Source organism: Strix aluco, chromosome W (genome assembly GCF_031877795.1).
Source record: "Strix aluco isolate bStrAlu1 chromosome W, bStrAlu1.hap1, whole genome shotgun sequence".
Lineage (NCBI taxonomy): Eukaryota > Metazoa > Chordata > Aves > Strigiformes > Strigidae > Strix > Strix aluco.
The window spans coordinates 24,575,010-24,588,800 of record NC_133970.1 but is presented as its reverse complement, the minus strand read 5'-3'; the positions used below and the strand labels follow the sequence as shown (position 1 = coordinate 24,588,800).

The 13,791-nt window shown below is 45.5% G+C and overlaps 1 protein-coding gene across 1 annotated transcript in view; it reads right to left on the bottom strand.

Moving 5' to 3' along the window:
- The window catches only part of LOC141917685 (microtubule-associated protein 1B-like), a 128,463-nt gene that overhangs the window by 23,229 nt on the left and 91,443 nt on the right, over positions 1 to 13,791 (bottom strand). Inside the window, exon 3 of the mRNA XM_074811078.1 lies at positions 2,425 to 2,507. Within this exon, the coding sequence (XP_074667179.1) occupies positions 2,425 to 2,507 (83 nt within the window). The remainder of the gene's footprint in view (positions 1 to 2,424; positions 2,508 to 13,791) is intronic.

Sequence of the window (13,791 nt, the reverse complement as noted above, 5' to 3'; positions counted from 1 at the left end):
GCAGGACTGATGCTGGTCTGTCACTAATTGCACTAAATGGTTATAAATTCAGCAATATCCTTGCTGGATCAAGTGTATTCATTTTTATTTCAGAAAAAAATATAGATAAGTGCAGCTGGCTGGCTGATGTGTGGCTGAAATCTTGTCTGGTCTAGTTGTATTAAAACCATAAAAGAACTGGCTTCCTCTTCTATGTTTTCTCTCTTTCTGGGCAGTCTACCAACTTATGTATAAACTCACCAGGTTTTCCAACAGCAAAATTATTTCCTGACTTGTGAATCACTGATATGCAACTGTCACATAATTCCCCTTCAATCTATTTTATTAATTGATGGTGAAATAGGTTCTACAGAGCTCGAAAACTATGACAGAAAAAAGAAGTAAATAAATGCTTGCAGATTACAGAGCATAATGTATGATACACATGAAAGAACTTTAAGAGACACATAAATTCTGTGTCTGGGTATAATCACGGCTTCCTGAGGGATTACCAGAATTTTGTCTGCTGATTTCAAGACCACTACAGAAATATTGCAAGGTGATGATTCTGTTCAGCTTTACCCTTGTTTGAAGTCCTAAATTGTTTGAAGAAAGTGAACAGCAAGACTTAGCTTCAGTCAAAACAGAGTTAAAGACGGAGTGTGAACTGAGACAGGAGCGTAAGCAGATCAGCAGTTTCCAAGACTTATGGTACAGACGCAGGAGTGTTAGAGCAATGGAGTGCGATGTTCTTAAGACGGAAGTAACTGCTCATGGGGTTTTCAGAAACTTGTTTTCTTTGGGCAACTGGGGCCTCTCTCCCTTTGGGCTTCTCTCTTTTGTGAGGTATTTGGCAGCTGACAGAACACGATAGGAGCTTTGGGCAGAATGATGCTCAGACTGCCACCAATACGACTATTACCAGCCAGATTAGCAGGAATTTGTTTTAATATCTTTTGCCTTTGTTTTTCCTGAGCTGATAGATTCAAGTTTCTCTTCCGGTGAAAGCCAGAGCTCCATGGTATATCATTGTCTCCCCAGATGCAACTTGGAAATCTCTTGATATGTAGAACTAAGTTTTCTATTTGCCATAATGGGCAAAGCATGCCTATTCCAACCTCCGATTTAATTCTTCTGCCTCTTTCTTATCATCTTGTTCTGGCTTTTGTCCAGTGAGAGTCTTGCTTAGCCAGACAAGGTAAATCTCAGTTTGTAACTTCTGGCTGTGACCAGTCTGGCAAGATGAAAGTGAAAAAAAGATTGCCTCTCACAGTCCAGCAGGAGGAAATTAACAGTAACCTAGCCAAACATCTTCCAGAGCCAAAGGAGTAGAGCCAGGGGTCAGAAGGCATTTAATCAGCCTCAGACCATGTTCTTCCATGGGGTCATCCATCAAAGGAATGACAAGCAACAGTGACAGAAGCAGCGTTTCCTTACTTTTGGCAGTTCCTTCAGCTCTTCCCCTCCCCCATCCTTTATAGCTTTTTACTCTGAAAGCCTGAGTGTATTGAAGACAACCCTAAGAGCTGCTACCCAGCTGACACCCTTGTTCCTTATCAAGTACCTCTAACACAATGTAAGAGATTTTCACACATAATTTTTTAGTGCATGAGATGTCATTAACTGAGGTTACCAACATTTTTAAACATTTAAAACTTCAGAAATTTCATTTGTTTTGGTGTGTTTCCTCCCGTTTGTGTTTAATATCACTTAAGGTTGGTAACAAAATAGATTTTTCACAAAGTACTGCAAGCAGAGCCACTTCATTTCCCAAAAGAACTTGTACTATGTCAGTGCTTCCCAGCACTGGCTAGCAATGTAATTATCCCTATTTTTTACAACCTTCAGTCTCACTAGCTAAATTTGTCAAATTTTGTCTTTGAGCTACATGTTCAGTTCTTTGATTCTACTCCAGTGAGTTCATGAGGAATCGACAGTCCTTCTGGGGCACTCTCCAGAGTCCATTGATCATGTCATGTGCTTTTTGAAGGACAGATCACATAGATCAATCTAGAGTCACCACCACATAGATGGTAATTCTTCTCGAAGACCTAAATTTATCTCAAGGCACCTGGTTTCTTTTCAGGCACTTTTTCATATATAAAATAGGCATCCAGAGCTACCAAACAATGGAGGAGCAGAAGAAAAGCAGATGCAGTTTCTCCACAGCTGCCTTCAGTTCATCTCACAAAGGGAATTTGGTGTGTTATGAGGAAATTAGTGCTGGGATACATGGTGTGTTTCTGTCCTATGCCTTTGATGTTTTATCAGGAGTCTGGGAAACCAGGAAGAAATGTTTTTTCTTTCCATCAACCAGGTGGCTGATGTTTTTGATGATATTTGCTCCTAACGTGTCCTTTCATCCACAGTTAGGAGCTGCTCTCAACCTGTCCACTTAATGGAGCTTTTATGACACATCCAGTGAAGTATTTCTGACTGACTTACCTCAGTACTAACTGCTTCATATGAAGGATTGATCAGGACTACAGTTTCTAAGACATCACTTCTGTGGTGAAGAATCTTCTGACCTGCAAGCACAGAGAGAAAAAAAAGACAAGACATTAAATTCAACCAGTATGGTTTAAATCAGTGCTTTCCCTGAGCTAGTTATACGTTCCACTGTGCAACAGCCTTCTGGTTACACAGGGCAGTGCACGCAGGCCACAGTAACTACTGTGCTGGCTCATGCCTTCAGAAATACCCATGGCATGTGGTCCTAGGGACCAGAAACACCACTCCAGAAAATTCAAGGTAATGAAAACAAATTGGCAACAGTGCTGGGTCCTGTCCCTTCCCCCTGGAAGGAGGAGTCCCTGTTACTCACCTTGGTCTTACTGAGCTGGTGTGGGTCAGGGATTGGAGTAACTGTCACCAGCTGAGCATCTGGCCCTGGATTTTCATGGACATATCTACACCACAGATACAGTTGAGATTACACAGTCCTGTAACATGCCTAGGTGGTTTTAAATGAGCCTTTCCAGGAACTATTGGTGGCTTAGCCACAGCAGGAGGAAAGTCAGCACGGGCTGCAAATTTCCCCTGCAAGAAGCAAAATGAATATCTGGGTTGTATGCCGGCGCTGCCTATCATGGCTAACAACCACAATTTGTGAGACAAGAAAAGAAGCCCAGGGATGTCCCCATTCCCCACCACCACCAGCAGCACCATCCTGCACAGCACAGATTTGCTCCCCGTCACACGCTGTGGGAGCTTTCTCAAGCCATGCAGCACCCCACGCAGACCACAGGTCCATGGCTGCACCAAACAAACCAGGTGAAAGCTGGGACCCACCCTGCCAAAATTCTCTGTTCAGCCTTCTACTAATATTGATTAACACTGTGACACTGTGAGAAATTCCCTATTGGGATGTTCAAACACTTGTCATGCTGCCCTGCTTCATCTTCCTCCTGCTTACAAAAACTATAGCAAGCAATGTTTGGCAACAAGAGTGAACAGACATACAAAATACAGCTAGCTCCTTAACGAATGTCTGGGAAATTTTGGAACAGCTTCACAGTCCATTGGCTTTCATACTTAGTAAATTAATCTGTTCTCTGTATTTAATAGTGTTCTGACTGGGAATGGATGCCAGAAAAACACAACAGGACTCCTGATTTTTTTTTTTCCTATCGTAATTAGCAAGTTCTTATCAGCGTCTCTTTCTGTAAGAACTGCAGTGAGATTAATTAGCAGCCATATTGTCATTCAGAAATCCAGACTGGTAATTAGTCCACAAACCAGAAGAGCTGTCCCTTCTGAGCAAACTGCAATATTAATCAATTAATATAATTAATTACGCTTAAAAGGAAGTATGAAGGGCACAGAACAAGTCACCTATTAGTCAACTTAGAAAAATTCCCCTGTAAAGAGATGAGGATGAGGACGAGAATCCCAATGGTGAAAAGAACTCTGAATTCCTGAAAACACAAGAGTGGCATGGAGGCAGTCTGGGAGGGCGGGTAGCCAGCTTTTCCCACACTGCCATGGCCTTGGTGCAGGCTCACTGCTGCCCCAGGCCCTTCCCCATGCAGCGGTCCCCAGGAAGCATAAGAGCTTTTAATCAAATGGTAGAAAGTGAAGGAGAAGGGAAAAAAGAATGTTCTCAGGTAAAATGAGAGTTGGAGTTGTAGTTTACTCTCTTGTGCATGAAAATGCCTAGAGACTTCTGGATAATAATCTAATTCATTTGAAGAAACCTAGCTTTCTTGACACGTATTCTTTTTGCTGTACTTACTTGAAAGAAGGAGACAGACTGTATATTATGAAAGGGGAGGAGGGCAAGTCTCCCTCTGCAGCATTCAGTTCCGGCATCACCCTTTGTAATTCAATTTAATAGCTCTGCTTCCTTGCCAAACAGGAATGCATATAAAAGACTACATTCAATAAAACATACAGATGGCTCTGTTACAACAGACTCCTTCAGAAGATGCCCTGTGATCTGATATTTTAATTATTCTGCAGGTTTCCCTCAAATGAAGACATTAGGCAGAGTTTATTACTAGGCACCAATTGCTGAAATCAGTCCTGACTCTATCAAAGTTCATCTTTTTTTATTAATGTGATGCCATTAGTATAGTGGGCTTCAGATCCTCGATATCCCAGACTCGAAAACCCCAGGGGTCGAAACTGAGTCTCCCCTGGTGCTCTCTGCCAGAGACTCCAGGTAGGGCCATTCTTCCCGGCCATGGTGTAAAGCACATTTTTAACATCTTGTCCTGTCCGAACGAGCCCAAGGGCTACTGCATGAACTATTTCCTGTTTAATTTGTTCAAAAGCCTGTCGTTGCTCAGGGCCCCATATACAATCATTCTTTTTCTGAATCACTTGATAGAGAGGGCTTACAGTCTGACTGTAATTTGGAATATGCATTCTCCAGAAACCCACAATGCCTAAGAAAGCTTGTGTTTCTTTTTTAATAGTTGTACTGGGTCTGGCTGAGCCGGAATTGGTTTTCCCCTGTAGCAGCCCTCATGGTGCTGTGTTTTATGTTGGGAGCTGGCAGGGTGTTGATAGCACACTGGTGTTGTGGCTACTGCTGAGTAGTGCTTACACAGCACCAAGGCTCTTTCCGACATTTCCCCCCCACAGTGGGACGGGGTGGGCAAGATCTTGGGAGGGGACACAACCAGGACAGCTGACCCGAACTGACCAAAGGGATATTCCAGACCATATGACGTCTGCTCAGTATAAAGCTGGGAGAAAGGAGGAAGGGGGTGGGGTCACCCCTGGTCCTCCGAGGCAACCACTACGCGTATTGGAGCCCTGCTTCCTGAGAAGGCCCGACATCGCCTGTTCATGGGAAGTAGAGAATAAATCTGTTTTTCTTTTTTTTCGCTTCCGTGCACGGACCTTTGCTTCGCTTTGCTTATATTAAAACTGCTTTTGTTTTACCCACAAGGGTTGGCTATCTTATATTCTTTCCCCTCTTTGCCCTGTTGAGAAAAAAGGGGGAAGTGGGGGGAAGTGATAGAGCGACTTGGTGGGTACCTGGCATTTAGCCAAGGTCAAACCACCACAATAGTTGATCAGGACATAGCTGTTATTTTATTAAGCACATCCATCAGAATCTGACTACATCCATCTTGCCATTTTATTCCTAAAAACTGAATCTCTTGTGCAGGTCCCTTGACCTTACCACGCTTTATGGCAAAACTGGCTCTCAGAAGGATTTGGACTATTTTCTCCACTTTCTCAAAAACTTCTTCTGCTGTACTACCCCATATGATGATATCATCAATGTACTGTAGGTGTTCCAAAGCTTTACCCTGTTCCAGTGCAGCATGGATCAGTCCATGGCAAATGGTGGGGCTGTTTTTCCACCCCTGGGGCAGTCGATTCCAGGTGTATTGGACACCCCTTCAGGTAAAAGCAAACTGTGCCCTACACTCTGCTGCCAGAGGGATGGAGAAAAAGGCATTGGCAATATCAATCGTGGCGTACCACTTGGCTGCCTTCGACTCTAGTTCGTATTGAAGCTCTACCATGTCCAGCATGGCAGCACTCAGCGGTGGCGTGACTTCATTCAGGCCACGATAGTCTACTGTTAATCTCCACTCTCCATTAGACTTTCGCACTGGCCATATGGGGCTGTTAAAGGGGGTGAGCATCTTGCTGATGACTCCTTGGCTCTCTAGTTGACGAATCAGTTTATGGATAGGAATTAGAGTCTCAATTGGTGTGATATTGCCGTCGGTGCACTGTTGTGGTGGCAATTGGCACCAGATGTTCTTCGACCCTCAGCAATCCCACAACAGAAGGATCCTCTGAGAGACCAGGTAACACAGACAGCTGTTTAATTCCTTCTGTTTCCAAAGCAGCTATACCAAAAGCCCACCGATGCCCTTTTGTGTCCTTAAAATACCCTCTCCTGAGATAATCTATACCAAGAATGAATGGAGCTTCTGGGCCAGTCACAATGGGGTGTTTTTCCCACTCATTCCCAGTTAGGCTCACCTCAGCCTCCAATACAGTCAACTGCTGAGACCTCCTCTGTCACTCCTGAAATACAAATGGTGTGGAGGTTTGAACTCAGCCGGCAGCCAGACGCCACATGGCCGGCCGTTCACCTCCCCCTCCCCCCTCTGGTAAGATAGGGGAGGAACAAAAGAAGAGAATTCATGGGTTGAGTAAAAAGAAAGAATTTACTAAATATAACAAGAGAACAACAGTAACAATAGTGAGTTCAAAAAGAAAACCAGTAAAATGCAAGTCGCTTACCGAACGCAGCAACCACCCCCCACAGCAACAATACCACCCGACGAGCAGACGGTGAGCGCGAGAGAGAGAGACCCCGAGAGCGAGCCCGCCCACCTGGGCATGACATCACATGGTATGAAATACTCCAATGAAAATTAACTACATCCTGGTCGAAACCAGGACAGTCTCCACCCCTTATTCCATACCATTGATGTTATGCTCAGGTTTCCAAATACATCTTAAGGAATCCCCCCCACACACACACACTTTTTTTTTTCAGGTCTCACAGATATCATTCCCTTAGTCTATGGGCCATCCTTCCACAATGTTTGCTGAGTTCATTCGGTCCATAACTTCGGGTTCCATCTGTTATGACAGTCTATAAGGCTGAGGAGTGAGGCAGAGTTGGCTCAGTCGGTGGAGCAGGAGGCTTTGGATGTGGCACGGGGATGTTGCAAGGCACTAAATGCAATAACAGGGTTATTTGACAGTCCGGTTCATTGGCTATTCTCATCTAAAATCAAATCTCTCTGAGGCACACATCGGACCTCTCCATCCTTCTGCATCACCCACCAAGTGCACCCAGGTCCTTGGACAAAAGTAATCCCATGCATGGATTTACCTTTACCCAATGCAGGAGTAACCCAGATGGCCTTCCCCAACATATTCCTAATGAGCACTACAGGGGCTTTATCCCCATCCACGGTATGTAGGAGATTTGAATGAGCAGGGCCAGCTTGCTTGGCAGATCCTCTGGTATTGACTAACCAGGTGGCTTTTGCTAAATGCACGTCCCAGTGTTTGAAAGTTCCACCACCCATTGCTCTCAGTGTAGTTTTCAGCAATCCATTGTACTGCTCAGTTTTCCCAGAGGCTGGTGCATGGTAGGGAATGTGATATATCCACTCAATGCCATGTTCTGTGGCCCAGGTGTCTATGAGGTTGTTTCGGAAATGTGTCCCATTATCTGACTCAATTATTTTTGACGTGCCATGCCGCCATAAGACTTTCTCCTCAAGGCCTAAAATAGCGTTCCGGGCAGTGGCATGGGACACGGCATGAGTTTCCAACCAACCAGTGGCTACTTCTACCATTGTAAGCACATAGTGTTTGCCATGCCGAGTTTGTGGTAGCGTGATATAATCAATCTGCCAGGCCTCCCCATATTTATACTTTGACCATCGTCCTTCATACCAAATGGGCTTTAACTGTTTGGCTTGCTTGATCGTAGCACATGTCTCACATTCATGGATTACCTGTGCAATAACATCCATGGTTAAGTCCACCCCTCGGTCACGAGCCCATCTATATGTTGCATCTCTTTCCTGATGGCCTGAGGAGTCATGGGCCCAGCGAGCCATAAATTTTTCACCCTTATGTTGCCAGTCCAGATCTGCTTGAGACACCTTAATCTTGGCAGCCTGATCCGCCTGTTGGTTGTTCTGATGTTCTTCAGAGGCCCGACTCTTGGGTACATGAGCATCTACATGACGTACTTTCACAACCAGATTCTCTACCCGAGCAGCAATATCTTGCCATAATTCAGCAGCCCAGATGGGTGTGCCTCTGCGCTGCCAGTTGCTCTGTTTCCACTACTGTAACCACCCCCACAGCTCATTTGCCACCATCCATGAGTCAGTATAGAGGTAGAGCACTGGCCACTTTTCTCGCTCAGCAATATCCAAGGACAACTGGACGGCTTTCACCTCTGCGAACTGACTCGATTCACCTTCGCCTTCAGCAGCTTCAGAAACCTGTTGTGTGGGGCTCTATACAGCTGCTTTCCACCTTCAATGTTTCCCCACAATGTGACAGGACCCGTCGGTAAACAGGGCATATCACTTCTCATTATCTGGAAGTTTATTATATGGTGGGGCCTCTTCAGCACGTGCTACCTCTTCCTCTGGTGCCATTCCAAAATCTTTGCTTTCTGGCCAATTTGTGATCACTTCCAATATTCCTGGATGGCTGGGGCTCCCTATTCAAGCCCGTTGTGTGATTAACGCAACCCATTTACTCCACGTGGCATCAGTTGCATAGTGTGTAGAGGGGACACTCCCTTTGAACATCCAGCCCAGCACTGGCAATCTGGGAGCCAGGAGGAGCTGTGCTTCAGTCCTGATCACCTCTGAAGCAGCTTGAACCCCTTCATATGCTGCCAATATCTCCTTTTTGGTTGGAGTATAGCGGGCCTCGGATCCTCTGTATCCCTGACTCCAAAACTCCAGGGGTCAACCCCGAGTCTCCCCTGGTGCTCTCACCCAGAGGCTCCAGGTAGGGCCATTCTTCCCGGCCATGGTGTAGAGCACATTTTTAACATCTTGTCCTGTCTGAACTGGCCCAAGGGCTACTGCATGAACTATTTCCTGCATAATTTGCTCAAAAGCCTGTCGCTGCTCCGGGCCTGTGGTGGTGCAATTCTTACTCCTTCCTGCCCCTCTTTGTTGGGCTGCTTGGTGCTAGGTGCGATTCAACCCACATCCCCCCGAGCTATACACCAATCTGTGGAGATAAGGACTGATAACATTAACGAGCCTGGCTCCTGCCCTCCTGATTGCTCGGAAACAGTTATAACGGCCCATCATCTCCTAAGGGCCTGGCTCACCTGTGCCTGGGATGTGGTCAAATGGGAACAATAACAGAGTTGCACATTCATCAAATTCTTGTGTAACTGCTGGAAGGCACCAGAAGGTATTTGACAAACGTCAATTATCTTGGACCCTATAAACTGCGACCACCACCCTTTGAGCTCTCCTGGATCGCAGCGGGCCTGTGACCAGTATCTCCCCTGAGCTGGGACGCCTTTCAGGTACCAAACCCTTAAGGTGTCGTCTGCTCCAGATGGAAGGCCAGGGCGAAGGCCACCTGCTCGAGTCTCAATTATCGCCCGTTGAGGAATGCCAAGGCATTGTGAGTATTTGCTCTAAACTCGAGAGGGAAATTTTCTTTGAGCTAGCTTCTCTTTCACCCGTTCTTTCTCTGTTTCGGGGGGTGGGGGGGTGGTACGTACCCTTGTTTCTGTGTGTGTTTGTCTGTTTTGTGTTCATTCTACTGAATCCAAACACCTTTGTTTCTGTGTGTTTGTCCGTTTTGTGATAGACAGTAAACTGTTTGTTCATCAAATTCCATTGAAGATACTGGGAGCTCGTGACATGTTATTCCATAAACTATGTAGGCCTAAGCTTAATCTTAACTATTACACTGTGTAACGACTAACTGACTGTAAGTGCTTATCTAAGTTGAAATGCTGAAGCAAGGACTCCTACTAGGCAAAAGACTGAAAAGAGGGAGAAAGGGAAGAAGGACAAAGGGGAGAAAGACAAAGGGGAGAAGAAGAAGAAAAAAAAGGGGGTAGTGTCTATATTCTGTAAGATATAAACAAAGACTTTGTGAGCCACTCTCAGGAAAGTAGGAAATACGAGAAGCTGGTGACGTGAGGAAGACCCGGATGGAGCGACCCCCTAGCTGCAAAGTGCGCAGACGCAGGGTACACCTCTCAGAGAGACCCGATACCGGAAGGCGGAGGATATAAAAAAGACGGACCCTCGGGAAGTGAGTGCGTGCCGTTGGTGGAGCAGGGACTCCCCGGCCGCCCAGCGCTGTTTTGCTTATTGCCGCTTGCTAAAATAAATAATTGAAATTTAATTTGTCCTAACTTGCATCATTTTGGCAAGATAGTCTATAACAAAATTGGTGCCGTGACTCGGATAGAGGCAATCTGGTGGGAAGCCCCATACGGGGAGGCGCGCCCCGCTGAGTTCAGCGGCCCCGGCTGAGTGCTATCACATCACGCCCTCTACCGACGAACTCCAAAACTCGGCAACAAGCAAAAAAAATACCGGTAACCCCGTAATCTTTGTGCACGAAGCCCCGGACGAAGACGCAGGGTTGCGTGAGTATAGGCCGGTTACCGTTCGGTTGGGGTTGGGTTTCCCGGAGCGTGGTGTGTGAGACGCCCAGCAGGGCGAAGCGAGTGCGGACCCCTCGGTAGTGCAGTTCCCATATCCCGCGAGGGACTGGGTCACGAAAAGGGGGAAGCGAATTGTGTGAGTGTGTGAAGGCGCTCCGGAAGATGGGACAGAAGAAAAGCAAGCCTTCTGATCCCATGGGTGATTTGGGACCCGAGGTGAGGTACCCCCAAATACCACAAGATAGCCCTTTAGGCTTGATGTTAAACCATTGGGAAGATTACCCCTCTAGGCGGGGTAAGGACAAAGCAAAAATGATTTATTATTGTATGGAAGTTTGGGGAGGGAAACAAATCAGAGGCGACCATCTCTATTGGCCTGTTTTTGGGTCCTTTGAAGAATGGGTCTGCCAAGCCCTAAACATTTATGTCAACTCAAGGGAACCCTTTAATTTAGAGGAGAGTGAATATGCACAGGTATGGATAGCATCAGATACCCGAATAAATCTATATCCTCTAAAAGAAAAAGTTAAGAAAAAGAAGGTACGTGATGAGGACGAACCTCCCACCTCTCCTCCTCCTTACATACCTCCACCCCCACCGCCGGCGCCTTCACCTCCTCCGACTGCGCCGGAGGACCCAGAGAATTCAGACTCCCCACCTGAATCCCCGAAAGAACCGAGACGAATAACCCGTAGTCAAACTAGAATGGGGTGGGGTGATAGTGGCTTGTACCCCCTAAGGGAGGTTGCGATGGGAGGACCCCAGCCTGGCATGGGATATGTGACTGTCCCTCTTAATTCAGGGGACGTCAGAGAATTTAAAAAAGAGATGGGGAATCTATTGGAGGATCCCTTAGGTGTGGCGGAGCGGGTGGATCAGTTTTTAGGACCAAACATCTATACCTGGGATGAAATACAAGCCATAATGGCTATACTATTCACTGTTGAAGAAAGGGATATGATCAGGAGAGCAGGAATGAGAATTTGGGATCAACAGCATCAGCAAGGTCTGGCAGCAGATGTAAAATGGCCTCTAAATCGACCTAATTGGAATAATCAAAATGAAATCGATAGAGGTCATATGCAAGACCTGAGGACGATTGTAATCCAGGGTATAAGAGAATCAGTCCCTAGAGGACAAAATATAAACAAAGCCTTTAGTGAACATCAGAAAAAGGATGAAACTCCTACTGAGTGGTTAGAGAGACTGAGGAAAAATCTTCAGCTTTACTCAGGACTAGACCCTAATACCCCAGTGGGACAGGCATTGTTAAAGACACAATTTGTGGCAAAAGCATGGATAGATATTAGAAAGAAGCTAGAAAAAATAGAAGATTGGCAGGATCGGGGGTTGGATGAATTACTGAGAGAAGCACAGAAAGTCTATGTCCGAAGGGAGGACGAGACTCAAAAGAAACATACCAGAATGATGGTAGCTGCGATAAGGGAAGGACAGAGAGTGAACAGTGCTGGGAGAAAACAAGAAGGTCAAAGAACAGGCTATAGATCAAAGGAACCGGAGAGAGAGAGAGAGAAAAAGGGAGTATTGTCTGCTTTTATTGCGGAAGAAAAGGTCACACAAAGAAGAGCTGCAGAAGGAGAATGATGGATGAGAGAATGTTTAAAGAAGATTAGGGGTGTCAGGGGCTCTATTTGCTGGGGACCCGAGAACGAACTGAGCCCTTGATAAAGTTAAAAGTAGGTCCTCGGCAACAGGAGGTAGAATTTTTAGTAGATTCAGGAGCGGAGAGATCTACTGTTCAATCATTGCCCCAAGGATGTAAGATTTCATCAGAAAAAGTACAAGTAGTTGGGGCGAAAGGAGAACCATTCGGAGTACCGGTAATTAAAAATGTACTCCTTGAAACAGATTCTAAAGTGGGGGTGGGATCCTTATTGTTAGTACCTGAGGCAGATTATAACCTACTGGGGAGAGATCTAATGATTGAATTAGGAATTAGTTTGGAAGTAACAGAACACAAACTTGAAATCAAACTATGCCCCCTACGGGTTGAAGATGAAACTAAAATCAACCCTGAAGTGTGGTACACTCCGGATACGGTGGGAAAATTGAATGTTGAACCTTTTATGGTAACCATCCGGGATCCTGAAGTACCGGTGAGGATTAAGCAATATCCCATACCTCTGGAGGGAAGGCAAGGATTAAAACCAGAAATTCAGAGATTAATAAAGCAGGGATTATTGGAACCCTGCATGTCCCCTTTTAATACTCCCATTTTACCTGTCAAGAAGGCGGATGGGGGGTACAGATTAGTCCATGACCTAAGGGAAATTAACAAAAGGACTGTAACTAGATTCCCTGTAGTAGCTAACCCACACACTCTCTTAAGTCAATTAGGCCCGAACGACCGGTGGTACAGTGTAATAGACTTGAAGGACGCTTTCTGGGCATGTCCCTTAAAAGAGGAGTGTAGAAACTATTTTGCTTTTGAGTGGGAGGACCCAGACACCCACAGGAAAACTCAACTCCGGTGGACAGTCCTACCCCAAGGTTTCACTGAATCCCCAAACCTGTTTGGGCAAGCTTTAGAACAAATTTTGCAGGATTACCAGATAGGAGATACCCTTACCCTAGTCCAGTATGTAGATGATCTTTTAATAGCAGGGGAGGATGAGGAAAGGGTTCGGGAAGAAAGCATCAAGTTGTTAAATTTCCTGAGCTTAAAGGGACTGAAAGTGTCAAAATCCAAATTGCAATTTGTTGAAAAGGAAGTTAAATACCTAGGGCATCGATTAAGTCAAGGAACTAAGAAATTGGATCCAGAAAGGGTGAAAGGGATACTTTCCCTACCAAGTCCAAAAACTAAAAAACAAGTCCGGCAGCTATTAGGGCTATTTGGATATTGTAAGCAGTGGATCGAAGGGTATAGTGGAAAGGTAAAGTTTTTATACACCAAAATAACTAAAAATGGATTATTAAAATGGACTCAGGAAGATGATCAACGGTTAAAAGAACTAAAAACTGAATTAGTAAATGCTCCTGTTCTGAGCTTGCCCGACCTAAAAAGACCATTTTTCTTATTTGTCAACACAGAGGAAGGAACTGCATTTGGAGTATTAGCCCAGGAATGGGCAGGAAAAAAGAAACCAGTAGCATATATCTCAAAATTACTGGACCCCGTAAGTCGGGGATGGCCTACGTGCCTACAAGTTGTGGTGGCAGCTGCTTTGTTAGTTGAGGAAGCG